At 44.5% G+C, this 14,788-nt stretch overlaps 2 protein-coding genes across 15 annotated transcripts in view; one reads left to right on the forward strand and one right to left on the reverse strand.

Moving 5' to 3' along the window:
* LOC101335474 (cytidine monophosphate-N-acetylneuraminic acid hydroxylase) overlaps positions 1-14,788 on the reverse strand; it is a 260,691-nt gene that overhangs the window by 144,752 nt on the left and 101,151 nt on the right. The window lies entirely within an intron of this gene.
* The window catches only part of CARMIL1 (capping protein regulator and myosin 1 linker 1), a 434,292-nt gene that overhangs the window by 105,277 nt on the left and 314,227 nt on the right, over positions 1-14,788 (forward strand). For 3 of the 13 annotated variants that reach the window (XR_002178325.3, XR_002178324.3, XM_019945108.3), the window contains exon 1: positions 11,932-13,103. The exons of 1 other annotated variant lie outside the window; for it this stretch is intronic. Coding sequence is in view for 10 of the 12 variants with exons in the window: in XM_019945108.3 (XP_019800667.2) it covers positions 13,064-13,103 (40 nt within the window). In the remaining 2 variants the exon portion in view is untranslated. Of the gene's footprint in view, positions 1-11,927; positions 13,104-14,788 lie in introns of those variants that run through there. 9 more of the 13 variants (XM_073810415.1, XM_073810417.1, XM_073810416.1 and 6 more) reach the window with 6 other exon arrangements.

The following is a 14,788-nucleotide window of genomic DNA, read 5'->3' on the forward strand; positions in this document are numbered from 1 at the left end:
CCTGTCTTTGCTTTTAACTTGACTTATTTGTTACTCCCACTTCAAAGACCCCTTTTTGAAATGCTTCCTGATATCAAGTTCCAGAAGAGATAAGCGAAATAAAGCCTAATCCTGAGTACATAGGAATCAATTGAAAAGAGGAGTATGGAAAATACTTAAATTCACTAATAAAAACAGTTTGATATCCTTGCTGGACTTTGTAATGGACCAATATGCTAAAAATACAGCACAAGCACACACACACCCGTAAGTTCAGCAAAACAAAGCAAAGCAAAGCAAAGCAAAGCAAAACAGAGCAAAAACAAGTGTAGCTCATCAGTCTGCATCCATACATAATAATTTGTTGAAATTTCCCCCTAATTATTTTTCTCTAAATTTTAGGCCAGCCTTATTGTGGTAGCAGAATTCCAAAATCACCCCCAAAGACCCCTCGCCTTGTACATTCCCTCTCCCGGAGTGTGGAAGGGACCTCAGATATGATGGGACATCACTGCCAATGATTAGGGTATGTTAATACAGCACAAGTGATTGACAAAAAGGAGACTGCATTTGGTGGGCCTGATCTAATCAGGTGAGCTCTTAAAAGGCATAGGTGTTTCAGGGGCAAAGGAGATTTGCAACATGATAGGGGAGGGATTTGATGCAAGGGATTTTATCTTGGCCAGCATTGAAATGGGGAGGAGGCACATGCGAAGGAATGTGAATAGCCTCTAGGAGCTGAGAATGGGCCCTGGCTGACAGCAGCTTCTCTAGAAATGGAGCCCTGGGTCCTACAACTGCCAGAAACTAAATTCTGCCAACATCCTGAATGTGCTTGAAAACAGATTCTTCCCAAGGGCCTCCAGAAATGAAAATTCCTGGTAGTATATTTTAAAATTCTGAGAGCTCTTTTATCTTCTCTGATTTCTGAAATAGAATCCCCATGGATTCTTTAGTGTTCATGGATGCAATGATCTGTTTAAATCTCTGATGATATAATAATAGATATTTTTAACAACCTTATTGTGGCATAATAAGACAATAATATGCACCCATTTTAGGTGTACGATTCAATGAGTTTTGACAAATGTATGCACTCTCTTCCCACAATCACAATCAGGTTATGAACTATTTTGATCACTACAAATTGTTTCCTGGGCCCCTTCCCAAATACCTCTGAGCCCCAGGCCCCAGGTAACAACTGGTCTGCATTTTGTCACTATGGATACGGTTTGTCTTTTGTAGAGTTTCTTTGGTTTTGGTTTTGGTTTTTTTTGACTGCCTCGGGTCTTAGTTGTGGCATGTTGGATCTCTCCTTGCAGTGCACAGGCTTCTCTCTAGTTGTGGCGCACAGGCTCCAGAGCGTGTGGGCTCAGTAGTTGCGGTACTCAGGCTTAGTTGCCCCGCGGCATGTGGGATCTTAGCTCCCCGACCAGGGATCAAACCTGCATCCCCTGCCTTGGAAGGGGGATTCTTAACCACTGGACCACCACGGAAGTCCTTTTTGTAGAGTTTTACATAAATGGTATCGTTCAGCATGTACTCTTTTGTGTCTGGAATATGTTGCCCAGCATGTTTTTGAGATTCATGCATGATGTTGCAATTAACATTAGTTCAGTCCTTTGTACTGTTGAGTCATATTCCATTGTATGAATGTGCTACATTTGTCTATCTATTCATCTGTTGTGTATGTTTCCTTTGATTCCAGTTTTTTGGCTATGGTGAATAAAGCTGCTATAAATATTCATGTATGCGTCTTTGTGTGGACATACCTTTTTATTTGCCTTAGGTAAATATATAGGAGTGAATTGCAGGATTGTATATTAAGTATTTGGTAAATTTTGTAAGAAACTGACAAAATACTTTCCAAAGTAATTGTATCATTTTACATTCCTACTAACAATGTATGAGAGTTTAGTTACTCTGTATCTTCACCAACACTGTCAACCTTTTTCACTTTAGCCATTCTAGTGGGAGTGGTGGTATCTCAAGGTGGTTTTAATTAGCATTTCTATGATAATGGTATTCAGATCCTTTTCATGTGCTCATTTCGTATGTCTTTGGGCAAATGGCTGTTCAAATGTTTTGCCCATTTTTATTGAGTTGTAAGCAATGGTTGTATATTCCATATATCATCCTTTGCCATATATATGTATTGAGAAAATGTTCTCCTGGGAATTCCCTGGCGGTCCAGTGGTTAGGACTCAGTGCCTTCACTGCTGGGGCCCTGGGTTGGATCCCTGGTTGGGGAGCTAAGATCCCGCCAGCCACGAGGCATGGGCCAAAAAAAAAAAAAAAAAAAAAAGGAAGAAAATGTTCTCCCTTCTCACTTTTTTAACAGTGTCATTCAAAGGGCGATAGTTTTTAATTTTGATAAAGTCCAATTTATCAATTTTTTTTATGCTTGTGCTTTATGTATAGCATACAAGAATTTTTTACCTACTTCAAAGCCATGAAGATTTTCTCCTGTGTTGTCCTCCAGGAGTTTGTATAGCTTTAAATTTTACATTTAATTTTTGATCCATTTAGAAATTTATCTTTTATGGCATAAAATAAAGGTCACCGATCATTGTTTTCCATGGGGATAGCCAGTTATTCCAGAATCATTCATCAAAGAAACTGCTCTTGCCCATTGAATTACCTTGGCAATTTGTTCAAAAACAAACAAACAAACAAAAAAAACAATAGATCAAATATGTGTGGGCTTATTTCTGTACCTTCTACTCTGTTCCGCTGATCTATGTCTATTTTTATGCCCATCTCACACATCTTAATTATAATAGCTTTAAGTCTTGAATTTAGGTAGTATAAGTTCTACAACTTTGTTCTTCAAAATTTTTTGGTCATCTTAGTTTCTTTGAATTTCCATATGAATTTTAGAATCATCTTGTTAATTTCTACAGAAAATACTGTTATGATTATTGTTGAGGTTGCATTACCATCTCTAGTTCAATTTCAGGAGAAGTAACACCTTAATCATATTGAGTCTTCCAATCTATTGTTATTGCTGTATTCTCCAATTATTTAGGTCTTCTTTACTTTCTCTCAGCTATGTTTTGTAGTTTTCGTTGTACATGTCTTGCACACATTTTATTAAATTTATCTTTACACATCTCATGTTTTTTATGCCATCGTAAACGATAATTTTAAATTTCTAATTTTTCATTTCTGGCATACAGAAATACAATTGATTATATATTGACCTTGTGTCTTGCAATCTTGCTAAACTCACTTATTATTTCTCATAGCTTTTCTTTTTTTTTTTTTTTTTTTTTGGCGGTACGCGGGCCTCTCACTGCCGTGGCCTCTCCCGTTGCGGAGCACAGGCTCCTGACGTGCAGGCTCAGTGGCCATGGCTCACGGGCCCAGCCGCTCCTCGGCATGTGGGATCTTCCCGGACCGGGGCACGAACCCATGTCCCCTGCGTCGGCAGGCGGACTCTCAACCACTGCACCACCAGGGAAGCCCTCTCATAGCTTTTTTTTTGTAATTTGCTTAGGATTTTCTATGAACACAATCATGTTGTCTACAAAGCTTTTTATTTCTTTCTGATCACTATGACTTTCATTTATTTTGCTTGCCCTATTGGAATAGCTAAGACTTCTAGCCTAATATTAAATACAAGTAAGAAGAGTAGACATCCTTCTCTTGTTCCTGATTTTAGGGGGAAAGCATTTAGTCTATATAATTAGGTATAGGTTTTTGGTTTTGGTTTTGTTTTTTTTATAGATGCCTGTTATCAAGTTGAGGAAGTTGTCTTTTCTTCTAGTTTACTTGGAGTTTTTATTATAAATGGGTATTGAATTTTGTCTTTGTGTGCGTGTGTGAGAGAGAGTGTGTGCACATCTGTTGAAGTGTTTTGTGATTATCTCCTTTTATTTATGGGAAGGTTTTAATTTCAAATTCAAATTTCTTTACTTGAGGGAATTCCCCGGTGGTCCAGTGGTTAGGACTCGGTGCTCTCACTGCCATGGCCTGGGTTCAATCTCTGGTTGGGGAAATAAGATCCCACAAGCTATGCAGCATGGCCAAAATAGATACATAAATTTCTTTAATCGATATGGGGCTCTTCAGATTTTTCTGTTTGTTCTTGAGTCAATTTTGGGAATTTCTGTCTTTTGTATGTTTCAACTAAATTATCAAATTTATTGGCATTAAGTTGTTCTTAGTATCCTCTTAATATCTTTTTAATGTTTGTAGTGAGGCCTCCTCTTTAATTTCTCATATTGCTAATTTGTATCATCTTTTTGTCTTGATCAGTACACCTAGAATTGTATCAAATTTATTGATTTGATTTTCAGTACAGCTCCCTCCTCCTTGGAACTCTACCTCACAAGATACAGCCACCTCTCTCTCTACAAACTTTACATCTCCTTGACCCAGTGGACTCTGTTGAGGGTGCCCCTCTTTGCACCCATCATCCAGTTATTTCCAGGTAGAAATCTGGGGCAATTGTAGCGCTCACTTCGTTTGCTTCCCTTCTTTCAAGGATCACAGTCCTGTCCTATCTAATGTTCAATGTCTGAAAAACAGTAGTTCCTTATATTTTGTACTATTTTCTAGTTTTTGAAGGAAGGAAATGTCCAATCCTTATTATTCCATCATGACCTCAAGCAAAAGTTCCCTTACTCTGAATTCTTAAGTTTTCTTTTGCTCCCAGGCTCTTCTATGATCCTTGTTAAGGCTTGTTTGTTTTGGTCTCTGGCTCTCATGATAGAGGCTTTCCTCAAATGTCAGTGCTCCTTGGATGTCTATATTAACAGTGAGGCTTAATAAAGCTGATCTAAAGTTCTACATGAGTGGATGGGGCTTCTCAGCTGGCGGGGCTCAGTTTAGGGTGATAGGTGGGGACCTGGTCTTTTCACTGGCAAATCAACACGTATCAGTATCCAACAGGTTTTTCTTTTAAGGATAGTCAGTAATCTAGGAGAGGAATCTGATGCCAGGATTATAAACCCTGCTGTTAAGATTTCTAAGAATCAAGCAGAGGAACAATTTGTGGTGGCTTTATATTTAGGAGGTAGATTTTTCTCTAAATTTCCCTCTTCTGAATGATATGATGTCTCACTTTTACCTTCTGCTGTTCTAAGACTAGGTCCTTTTGGTTTCAATCTCTTCTAAGAGTAAGCCTCCAGTCTAAGGCAGTGCAGAGCTGACTGGCTACGTGAGATAGAGGGGGGAATTTATGGAGTGTCTAACTCTTCGTTTTAAACTCTACCAATCCTCCTGTTTTTTGTTGTTCTCTCATTCTGCACTTCTGCATTCAGAGATCATTTGTGTCTCTAGTTCCTGAGATTTTTCTTGGGCTCTGCTATAGAAATTAGCTTGCTTTTTATTTGCTTTCTCCCCTCTGGCTTAGAATTTGTCTTTCCCTGGTCTGTTAAGTTAGTTACAATTCCTCCACTGACTTTCCCAGTTTCCAAAATGTTACATTTTCTACTTTGCTACTGTCTCCTATCTTCTTTGTCCTTGTGGCTTTATGCATTTTTAATATAAGTGAATAAACTATTTTTAGAGCAGTTCTGGATTTACAAAAAAATTGAATAGAAAGTACAGAGAATTTCCATATACCCCCTCACTCTCTACAGTTTCCCCTATTGTAACATCTTACTTTAGTTTGGTATATTTGCTACAATTGCCAATATTGATACAATATTATTAACTAAAGTCCACTGTTTACATTAGGGATTCTATGTGTTTTTTTTTCTTCTACTCTCATTGGGAAGAAGCAAGTTATATAAATGCAAGTGTTAAATCCTCATTGCTTAATAGAAGGTCCCCTATACAGCCTTTTGGTTACTCCTCTGCCTTTATTCTCCTTCATATCGCCAGTTCCGGAGTTATCTGCATTCTGTTTTCCTCTCCTTTTCCATCTCCTAATCACTCTTCAACCCATTGCAATTTAACTTCTTCCCCCATTATTCTACTAAAATCGATCTCTCCCCAAAACAAAAACAAATTAATGCTTCCCTTATTGCTAAATTCAGATACATGTTACCTTATCACATTTGACTTTTTAGCAAAACATGACACTGTTAAACCTTTCTTGAAATATTATTTTTTCTCATCTTCCCAACTTAACATCTTATCCTCCCGGTTTCCTACTACTTCTCTGCTGGTTGGTCCTTCACTGACTCTATAGTAGCCATTTTCCAAGATGCCTCCGATGATCCCTCCCCTCCCTGTCTCTTGGTATTCACATTCTCGTGTCATCTCTCTCATTGTCCTGGGGTGATTCCTTGATCTATGTGACAGTAGAATACAGCAGAAATGATGGTATGTAATTTCCAAGATAAAGTTATAAAAGGCACTGTATTTTCTATCCCCGCCCCCCATCACTCACTCTGGGAACCAGCTGTTCTTCATGAAGACACTCAAGCAGCCCTGTGTGTCCTGAGGAACTGATGCTCCAGCCAACAACCAGTAAGGAACTGACACCTGCCCACACAAGAGGAAGCCCCAGTTGAGCCTTCAATTGACCACAGACCCACCTGACAGCCTGATCCCAACTCATGAGAGACTCTGAGCTAGAACCACCCACCTAAGCTGCTCCCAGGTTCCTGACCCACAGAATCTTTGACATATTAAATGTTGATTTAGGCTGCCAAGTTTGGGGGTAATTTGTTACACTGCAGGAGATAACTGCTATAGTCTCCTTTGCAGCTCTTCTTTGTCCAGATGCCTGTAATTCTTCAGAGTTCCCTTCCTCCTCATACTGCATACTTGCCTTGTTAGATCTCACCCATTTCCCGAGAGGCACGTTGCCTTTAGTAACAATGTACCCACCCCCCCACTGTCATCTCATCAGATAAGCTAGATTTTCCTACTAAATCCTATCATTTCATATGCCGTATGTTGATGAATCTTGAGTCTACATACCAGAATGTCTCCTGAACTTCAGACTTCCATATCCATTCACCTAACGGACATCTCCCTTGGATGTCCCGCAGTACCTCCACCCCTTCAGACCAAACCCAAACCCGAAGCCCTCATCTTGATTCACCACATATACTCTTCTCCAGGCTCCCTTTTCCGGTTAGCAACCACTGCCTCCTGACGGGGAGACCCTGGGCCTCCCTGTCTCCTCCTCCCCTCCCGCACCTGCAGCTCTCAGATTCGTCCATCCGCTGTCACCACCCTGGCTCAGATTACTATGGTGGTTTTGTTTTGCTTCACCATTGCAACAGCCTCCTAACTTCTCTACTTCGAATACTCTGGCCTCCCTTCCAGTCTTTTTAATTATTCCAGCTAGGTAATCTTTCTAAACAAGAAAATCTGGTGTGATACTGCCTCACTCAAAATCTCTCAAGAATTACCCTTTGCTCTTTGGGAAATTCAAGCTCATTTAGTGGTTCATGAAGTCCTGCATGGTACGGTCCTTTTTTTTTTTTTTAAGCTTCTGTTCCTACTCCATCTTTATTGATTAAAACCCACTGAATTGGGACTTCCCTGGAGGCCCAGTGGTAACTGAATCTGCCTTACAATGCAGGGGACGAGGGTTCACATCCCTGGTCCGGGAACTAAGATTCCACATGCCCCGGGGCAACTAAGCCTGCGCACCTCAACTAGAGAGCCTGCGTGCCGCCAAATACAGAGCCCCTGTGCTCTGGAGCCTGTGCACCAAAACTAGAGAGAAGCCCACGCGCCGCAACGAAGAGCCCACTTGCCGCAAGTAAGACCCCACGCAGCCAAAAAAACCACTGAATTTATTTCAGTTTCTCAACATTTTTATCTTGTCTTCTGGCCTGTACACATGCTGTTCCTGCTACCAGAAACATTTTCACTCCCTTTCTCTCCCCCCCCAGCCCTCTCATTTCCATAATTCTGTTTTTCTCCACATCCGCACTTATAGTAATTGCCTCTCTCTCTGTCTCTCCCCGCCCCCGCCCCCCAGACTGTTTCTTGGGGTTCCATGAAGCGTCTGTGTAATTCACCACTATATCCTCTGGCGAATAGTCAGTGCTGCCCTCACATTTGTTGAGTGACATTATCAAACACCTCTCCTCGTTTTAGCGCTCTCTCCCCACCACCTCCATGAATTTCTACAGCATATACTGAACACATCATCTTGCACCTAACTAGCACATTTTTCTTTTTCTTTTTTGGCTGCATTGGGTCTTCGTTGCTGCGTGTGGGCTGTCTCTAGTTGCAGAGAGCGGGGGCAGGCTTCTCATTACTCACAGTGGCTCCACTTGTTGCATGCAGGCCCTAGAGTGTGCGGGCTTCAGTAGTTGAAGCTCACGGGCTTAGTTGCTCCCCAGCATGTGGCATCTTCCCTGACCAGGTATCGAACCCATGTCCCCCACATTGGCAGGCGGATTCTTAACCACTGCACCACCAGGGAAGTCCTGCACATTTTTCATTTATCTTATTGTTTTCTAAAATTGCTCAGTTAGATTTAACTAGCTCGCCACCTACTGCGGGGTCAGCACTGGACTAGTTGCAGGGCAATCGAAGGTCACCTTAATTTTCCTTCTAGAGGTGGAGCTCCTTGTGACTGGGTGGAGCCCAACCTTGGCCATCTTTACACTTTCCATGGAACACGGACCAAGGGGCTGGTGAAGTGGCGTAGTAAAATGAACTTTGGCCTGGAGATCTCAAATCTAGGTTCAACCCTTGCAACTTTGAGCAAGTTACCCCACAAATCTGAACTTATGCCCAGTTGTGATAAAGTTATAGTAAGTACACCTTTTAACCTAAGGGGTCACTGGGTAACTCAAATATGCTAAATCCTTATCTGCTTATTTGTCAGAGGTCATCAGTTGTTAGATGCACCAGTGATCTGATAGCAGATTTTGTATTTGTGTTGGGGGTGGGGTATGAGAAGCATGACGTTAATTGTCTACAACAATTATGAAATGCATTCTGATTTCATTATCATTAAAATGAAAACAATTACTTCTTTTTTTTTTTTTTTCTGCGGTACGCAGGCCTCTCAGGCCTCTCACTATTGTGGTCTCTCCCATTGCGGAGCACAGGCTCCAAACACGCAGGCTCAGCGGCCATGGCTCACGAGCCCAGCCGCTCCGCGGCATGTGGGATCCTCCCGGACCGGGACACGGTCCCCTGTATCGGCAGGCGGACTCTCAACCACTGCACCACCAGGGAAGCCCACAATTGCTTCTTTGAATCACAGCACTATCGCATCTGTTGAAGTGCTCTGTTCAAGTGTTCTGAATATGGAAAACAATTGTACTATGAGCTCTGATAAGGGCACACTCAGATAGATACTTTCTGCATTAATGACTGAGTTGACTTTCCTCGTCTCTTGGTCATACCTGTTGAGGATTTGCTCTGATTATGATGATGACTGAAAATTTCAAATACACTTAAACGTGAGAGCAATGAATTCCCATGTACCCCATTATCCAGCTACAACAAAAATCAGTACAGGGCCCCTCTTGTTTCATGTGTATCCCTACTCAGTCCCTCACCCCACTCCACAAACACCCTCCTCTCCCATGGATTATTTTTCAAGCAAATCTAATATAATATCACTTGTAAATACTTTAAAGGCATATTGTCCAATAGACATTTACCTCTCACTGTCTTCTAATCAGAGATAAACTAATTTTTTCCTAGAGGTGTTTATAAGCTTAGTATTTCATTGTGTACTTTCCCTGAAAGGTCTAATTAACCCAGCTGAGAAACACACACCTCATTAAGCAGACCCCAGACCCACAGTAGTTGCTAAGGGTGGGAAGTTAGTCTGCAAGTCACTACTTGGGGAGTGGAAATGTCATTGGTTCCCACATAACTGAATATCTTCCAGTTTTAAAACCAGTTCTTAAGGCAGTAGGCAAGATCAGAAATGGATTTGGGTAAACAGTGGAATTTTTTTTTTTTACTGTTGTTAGCTTGCTGATTTCTTAATTTTTATTTTGTCTCCATGGGTTTAATCATTATACGATATGGTTCTTTTTTAAAATAACTTTTATTTGTTTGCACTGGGTCTTAGTTGCAGCATGCATGCGGGATCTAGTTCCCTGACCAGAGATCGAACCCAGGCCCCCTGCATTGGGAGTGCAGACTCCTATCCACTGCACCACCAGGGAAGTCCCTATATGATACGGTTCTAATGAGAGTATGTTAGACCATTATAGACATTAAGTATTTTCAGCAGATTTTTAAATTCAGAGCACATTTTCTCACCATAATGCACTACAAAATATACAATAGAGACATGAATGTATACCTTGGAACTAAAAATAAAAGTCCATGTATAGTTTTCCAAAATAATTTTGTTTCTGGGTATGTGTTAAATTTGTTGCGATTGTGTTTAACATTTTAAAAGTTCAGGTGCAGTAGATATTCCCTGAAAAGCCGGTTTTCTCTTCCTTTCTGACTAATAGGTTTCAGTTCATCAGAGCTAGTTATAAGACTTAAAGCCACATATATACATGTTAGATGAAGCTGTAGGTAATCACATTTATAGTGGCAATTAGTTTCAGGTAGTGGTTTAATCACTCTCTTAATCAAGAGCACAATGGCAGGGGTAAACTTAAAAGCATGGAAGTTGGAGGGCAGAGATGCTGAGGAAAGACTGCAGCATTGGAGGGGGTGGGCAGATTCCAGTCAACAAGTGCACATTTCAGAATTCAAAATGCATTCTCTAAGCTGACTCCTCGGTTGTCCTGTGCTGGGGACATTTACCACTTGTTGGGGTTTACAGTGTTATAAACTGTGCTCCTTTGAGTTCTCTGCTTGCTATTCTGAAACGTACTTGAGTTTTGCTCCCAAGAAGGAAATGATTTTCATTTCCAAAATCAGTCATTTTTGAGCATTAATATAGGAGATTCATTTGAATCCATGCCTTCAGAGGTGTAGGAGTCAATCAGGATCCTGCTCCAGTGAAAAAACTTGATTCTTCATTGAAACCGCAACTTCCTTTAAAAGGCACCAGGGAGCACTGAATTACAGGAATGCCATACAGCCTGTTCTTTATTCTTCTGACCACCCCAGGCCAAGGGGGAAAAAAAGTTTTGTCTTTATTTTCATGAGTTACCACATGGTGTGGAACCTTCAGGGCAATTTCTGAAACTTCATTGGTAAGTGCCAGAAAAATCCTCTTAACACACACAGTTGAATGGAAGATGGTTTTGAGATGTTAATTTCCATTTATTGCATAAAAAGATATTTAATGCGTAAAGGACAGGTCTATCTTCAATAAATCGCCAACATCTGAGAAACAGTAGGGAGTCTGAGGTCCAAAGCTCTAAAACCAATAAATTAACAAATGTTTACGGAACACCTATTTTGCACAAATCTGCTGAAGAGGTTCAAAAGTCTGAGATAAACTCTCGCCCTTAAATCGCCCACAGTCTAGTTGGGCAGACACAAACTCAGGGAACAAAGCAAGAGTTAAGTAGTAAAACTATACAAATACACAAGTAATGAAACAAGGCACTGTGTGGTTGGGCTTGGAAAATAGTGTTTCAGGCAATATATTCTAGCGGTTTTGAATAGAGGGATCACAGTGATCTGAAAAACCCTGGAAAATCTTCACAAAGAAGGTACACATTGGGCTGGAATTGAAAGCATAGGTAAGAATCAGATACCCTTAAAAGGAAGGGAAAAGCAAATAGCAAATAGTTTTGGAGAGTCAGGTTGTAAGAGTGCGAAGGGGCCAGATTGGTAAATGCCTTAGCGGTAACGCCTGGCGGAGAGACTGAAGATGATTCTTGGGGATCCAAGGTCGACGGCAGTGTTTAAAACTAGACCATCAACGCGTAGGATTCCCTTTCCTTTTCTCCCTCCCCTCCTTCCGTCCTTTAGAAACAGAACCTGATTCGACAGGCATTCCCAGCCGCCAGGCACTGATGCAGCAGTTGAGGCGAGAAGTTGCCCAGAAGTTGTCTCTCCGGGGGTGGAGCCCAGGGAAAGTCGGAGGGAGTTGGGCCAGGTCAGTCAGACCTATCAGCAGGCTTATTCTGGCCTTTGTGAATTACGCTCAGCTGCCCGAATATGCGCTGGGATTAAAGGAGGTTCCGCAGCGGGTGAAAGGCATTGTCCGGGCGCTCTCCCACTTCGAGTGTCTGAGATGGGAAACGGCGGCGGCGGCGCGCCCGCTGAGCATACAAAAAAGTGTTTTTTTACCATATGGTTAGTGTTTACAGGTTTCGTCTAGCTCCTGCTCCCCAGAAATGGAAAATTAATAACGTTGAGGAAACGTCAGCAGTCACAGGGAGGGATGAAAAAGGAAAGAGCGCAGAAGGTCTCCCAGAAAGACCCGGTTTCCGTGCAGACTGGTCTGCGGAATCTGCGCGAGCCTGCAGCCTCCCATCCCCTGGCGCCCTCGGCCCGCCGGGAGGTGGGGACGGGGAATCGGGCAGCCGAGGCCCACCCGGCCGTCCTCCCCAGCAGCCAGCAGATGGCTCCCGGGCTCTCTCGCCCCCTCTCCAGACGCAGGGCTTCGGCGGTTCGGGAGGGAGGCTGCCAGGAGGGGCACCGTGCCCGCCGCCGCCCCGCGCCGCGTGCCTCCGGGCTGGGCGCCCCACGCCGGGGAACGTGAGCCTGGGCGCGGGAGGCCGGGTCTCGCGAGGTGAGGAGGAAACGCTGGAGGAGGAGAGCAGGAGGAGGAGGAGGAGGAAAAGCAGGAGGAGGAGCGCCGAAGCTGCCCCCGCCCCGATGAAGCCCGGCAGGAGCGCGAGGAAACCCTAGTCCCCCGCCCCGCGCCGCTCTCCCCGCCTCTCCCCACGCCTTCCGCCTTCACCTAGGGCCGTAGGTGCGACGCCGGAACCGGGCGGGAGCTGCCAGCAGCCGGAGCAGCGCCGCCGGGAGCCGGGAGCCGCGAGCCGCAGCCGCCCCGCGCCCGCTCCCAATCTTGCCGGGTCTCCGTTCCGCCGCCAGGAACTGCAAGGAGGCGTCATGTAGCAGCAGCCGCAAACCCACCTCGGATTTGCAACTCTTTTTTTTTTTTTCGGTGGGGCGGGGGGCGCGGCAAAATTCTATCTCCGCCCCCGCTTTCTTGCCTATTCCCATTTGCAAGCTGCATCTGCCTCTAAGAAATTGAGGGGTTCAGGGTAGGGTGGGGAGCTGTAAATCAGAGTTGGACCTGCAGCACCCCCGCACCTAGAAGGCCACCATGACCGAGGAGAGCTCTGAGGTGCCCAGGGAATTGATAGGTAAGAGTCGCGCTGTGGTTGATTTTCCTTCTGCCTCTGCGTCCCCTTCACCTCCCCGTCTGCGTCCCCTTCACCTCCCCCTCTGCGTCCCCCTCACCTCCCCCGCCCTTCCCACCTCTGCCCTCCCGTGCGTCCCGCGAAGTCCCGGCGCCCCTGGAGTCGGAGTGGTGTCGGGCAGGGTCGCTGGGGGGCGCCGGGAAGTTTGTTCCCATCTGACCGCTTGCAAAGCCGAGTCCCGAGAGGGCCGGCGCGGGGAGGAATCGGGAGACCCGGGAGCGCACTCTGCTGCGCCGCTGGGACACCCCCCAGGCGCCTCCTTCCGCCACGACCGGGGGTCCAGGTTGGCGGAGGAAGGGGGCGGTCTGCCAGGGTCTGGGGAGTTCTGGAAGCGAGGAGAATCCTTCACAGCGCCCAGCCCAGTGTCCTCAACTCGGGAAGTCCGGGAAAGCCCAGCACCGGGACGGCTGGCGAGCGCACAGTGGGTCGCCTCCGGCACGTGCCAGGACCACCCTGACCCCAGGAAATAACCGGCGGGAGGTGCCCCTGTGACGTACAGACTTGGGGGAGGGGGGCGCTAGTCCGGTATAATGACTGAGCCTAGCAAGGCGTGGCTTCGCCTAGCGAACTGGGAGCGAAAGGGTTACAGGACTGACGCAAACTCGGGCCAGGAAATTGAGGGTTAATGATAAAAACCTTATTTCAGTAATGATTAACCTACCGATTCTCCCCATCCCGGATCTCTTAGGGAACCTGTGTGTGGTACCCTATGCAAGGTGACCCATTGTTTGAGTCCCTTGAGGGTTCTTTTTGGGGGAGTGGTGAATATTTTGTCTTGGGGTTTAACTTAATTAAGTGGATGGTTAAAATGGCAGAGCTCAAATGAGGTTTGGGGGGAAGAGTGTTCGGAAAACCAAGCGTTTAAGCGCGCGCGTGTGTGTAGCATGTTGTATTGTAACAAGGTATGTGTTTCTGTGTGCGTGTGTGTTTTGAGCCCCAGTGACCTGTATTCCTTACTGTCCCATCCTTGGCACACTACACAGCCTACAGCTCAGAAAGACGTTTAATCGGTGATGACAAGAGTTCTAACCGCCCATTCATCTGCATCTGAGGAATTTGCCCCTCTGTTTCACCTTCTAGCAGTAGTACTTTGGAGGAGTTTGTGTGTGCTCTTGCATTAGTGACTGTTAGCTCAGCAGGTGAAACTAGATGTAAAGAAGCTGTTGCTAGGCTTGTATGGAGATAGAAGCTTCTGCTTTTGTTGAATTAAAATAAACCTAACTACCAAATTTAGGGTATTAAGTCTACCCCCCCTTCCCCCCCAATCATGCCTCTTTTCTCCCCAACCCTGTAGAGTCCACTGGGAGTGAGTGGTCCATCCAGTTCTGGGAGGCTGAGATCTTTCCAACACCCTTCCAGGAAGGAAACAAACCCCCAGAACCTCTGAAGATGCCTCCAGAGGTCCTGAGGAAGAGAATTTAGGGGCGGGTTTGCCTCACTGGCCAGGAGATAAGGATAACTAAAGAAGGTGGCAGAGTTTTTAATTAGTTGTCCTTGAGCCTGGTGGTGAAAAGTTTAGGTAATTACCCAGGAAAAAGGGCGATGAAGGATAGGATGGAAATAAGGTACCTGGTTTATATTGATGGTCCTCAAAATAAATCCTTTGGTATATTTTAAAAGTTGAATTT

The sequence above is a fragment of the Tursiops truncatus genome, chromosome 10 (genome assembly GCF_011762595.2).
Source record: "Tursiops truncatus isolate mTurTru1 chromosome 10, mTurTru1.mat.Y, whole genome shotgun sequence".
NCBI classification, from domain to species: domain Eukaryota; kingdom Metazoa; phylum Chordata; class Mammalia; order Artiodactyla; family Delphinidae; genus Tursiops; species Tursiops truncatus.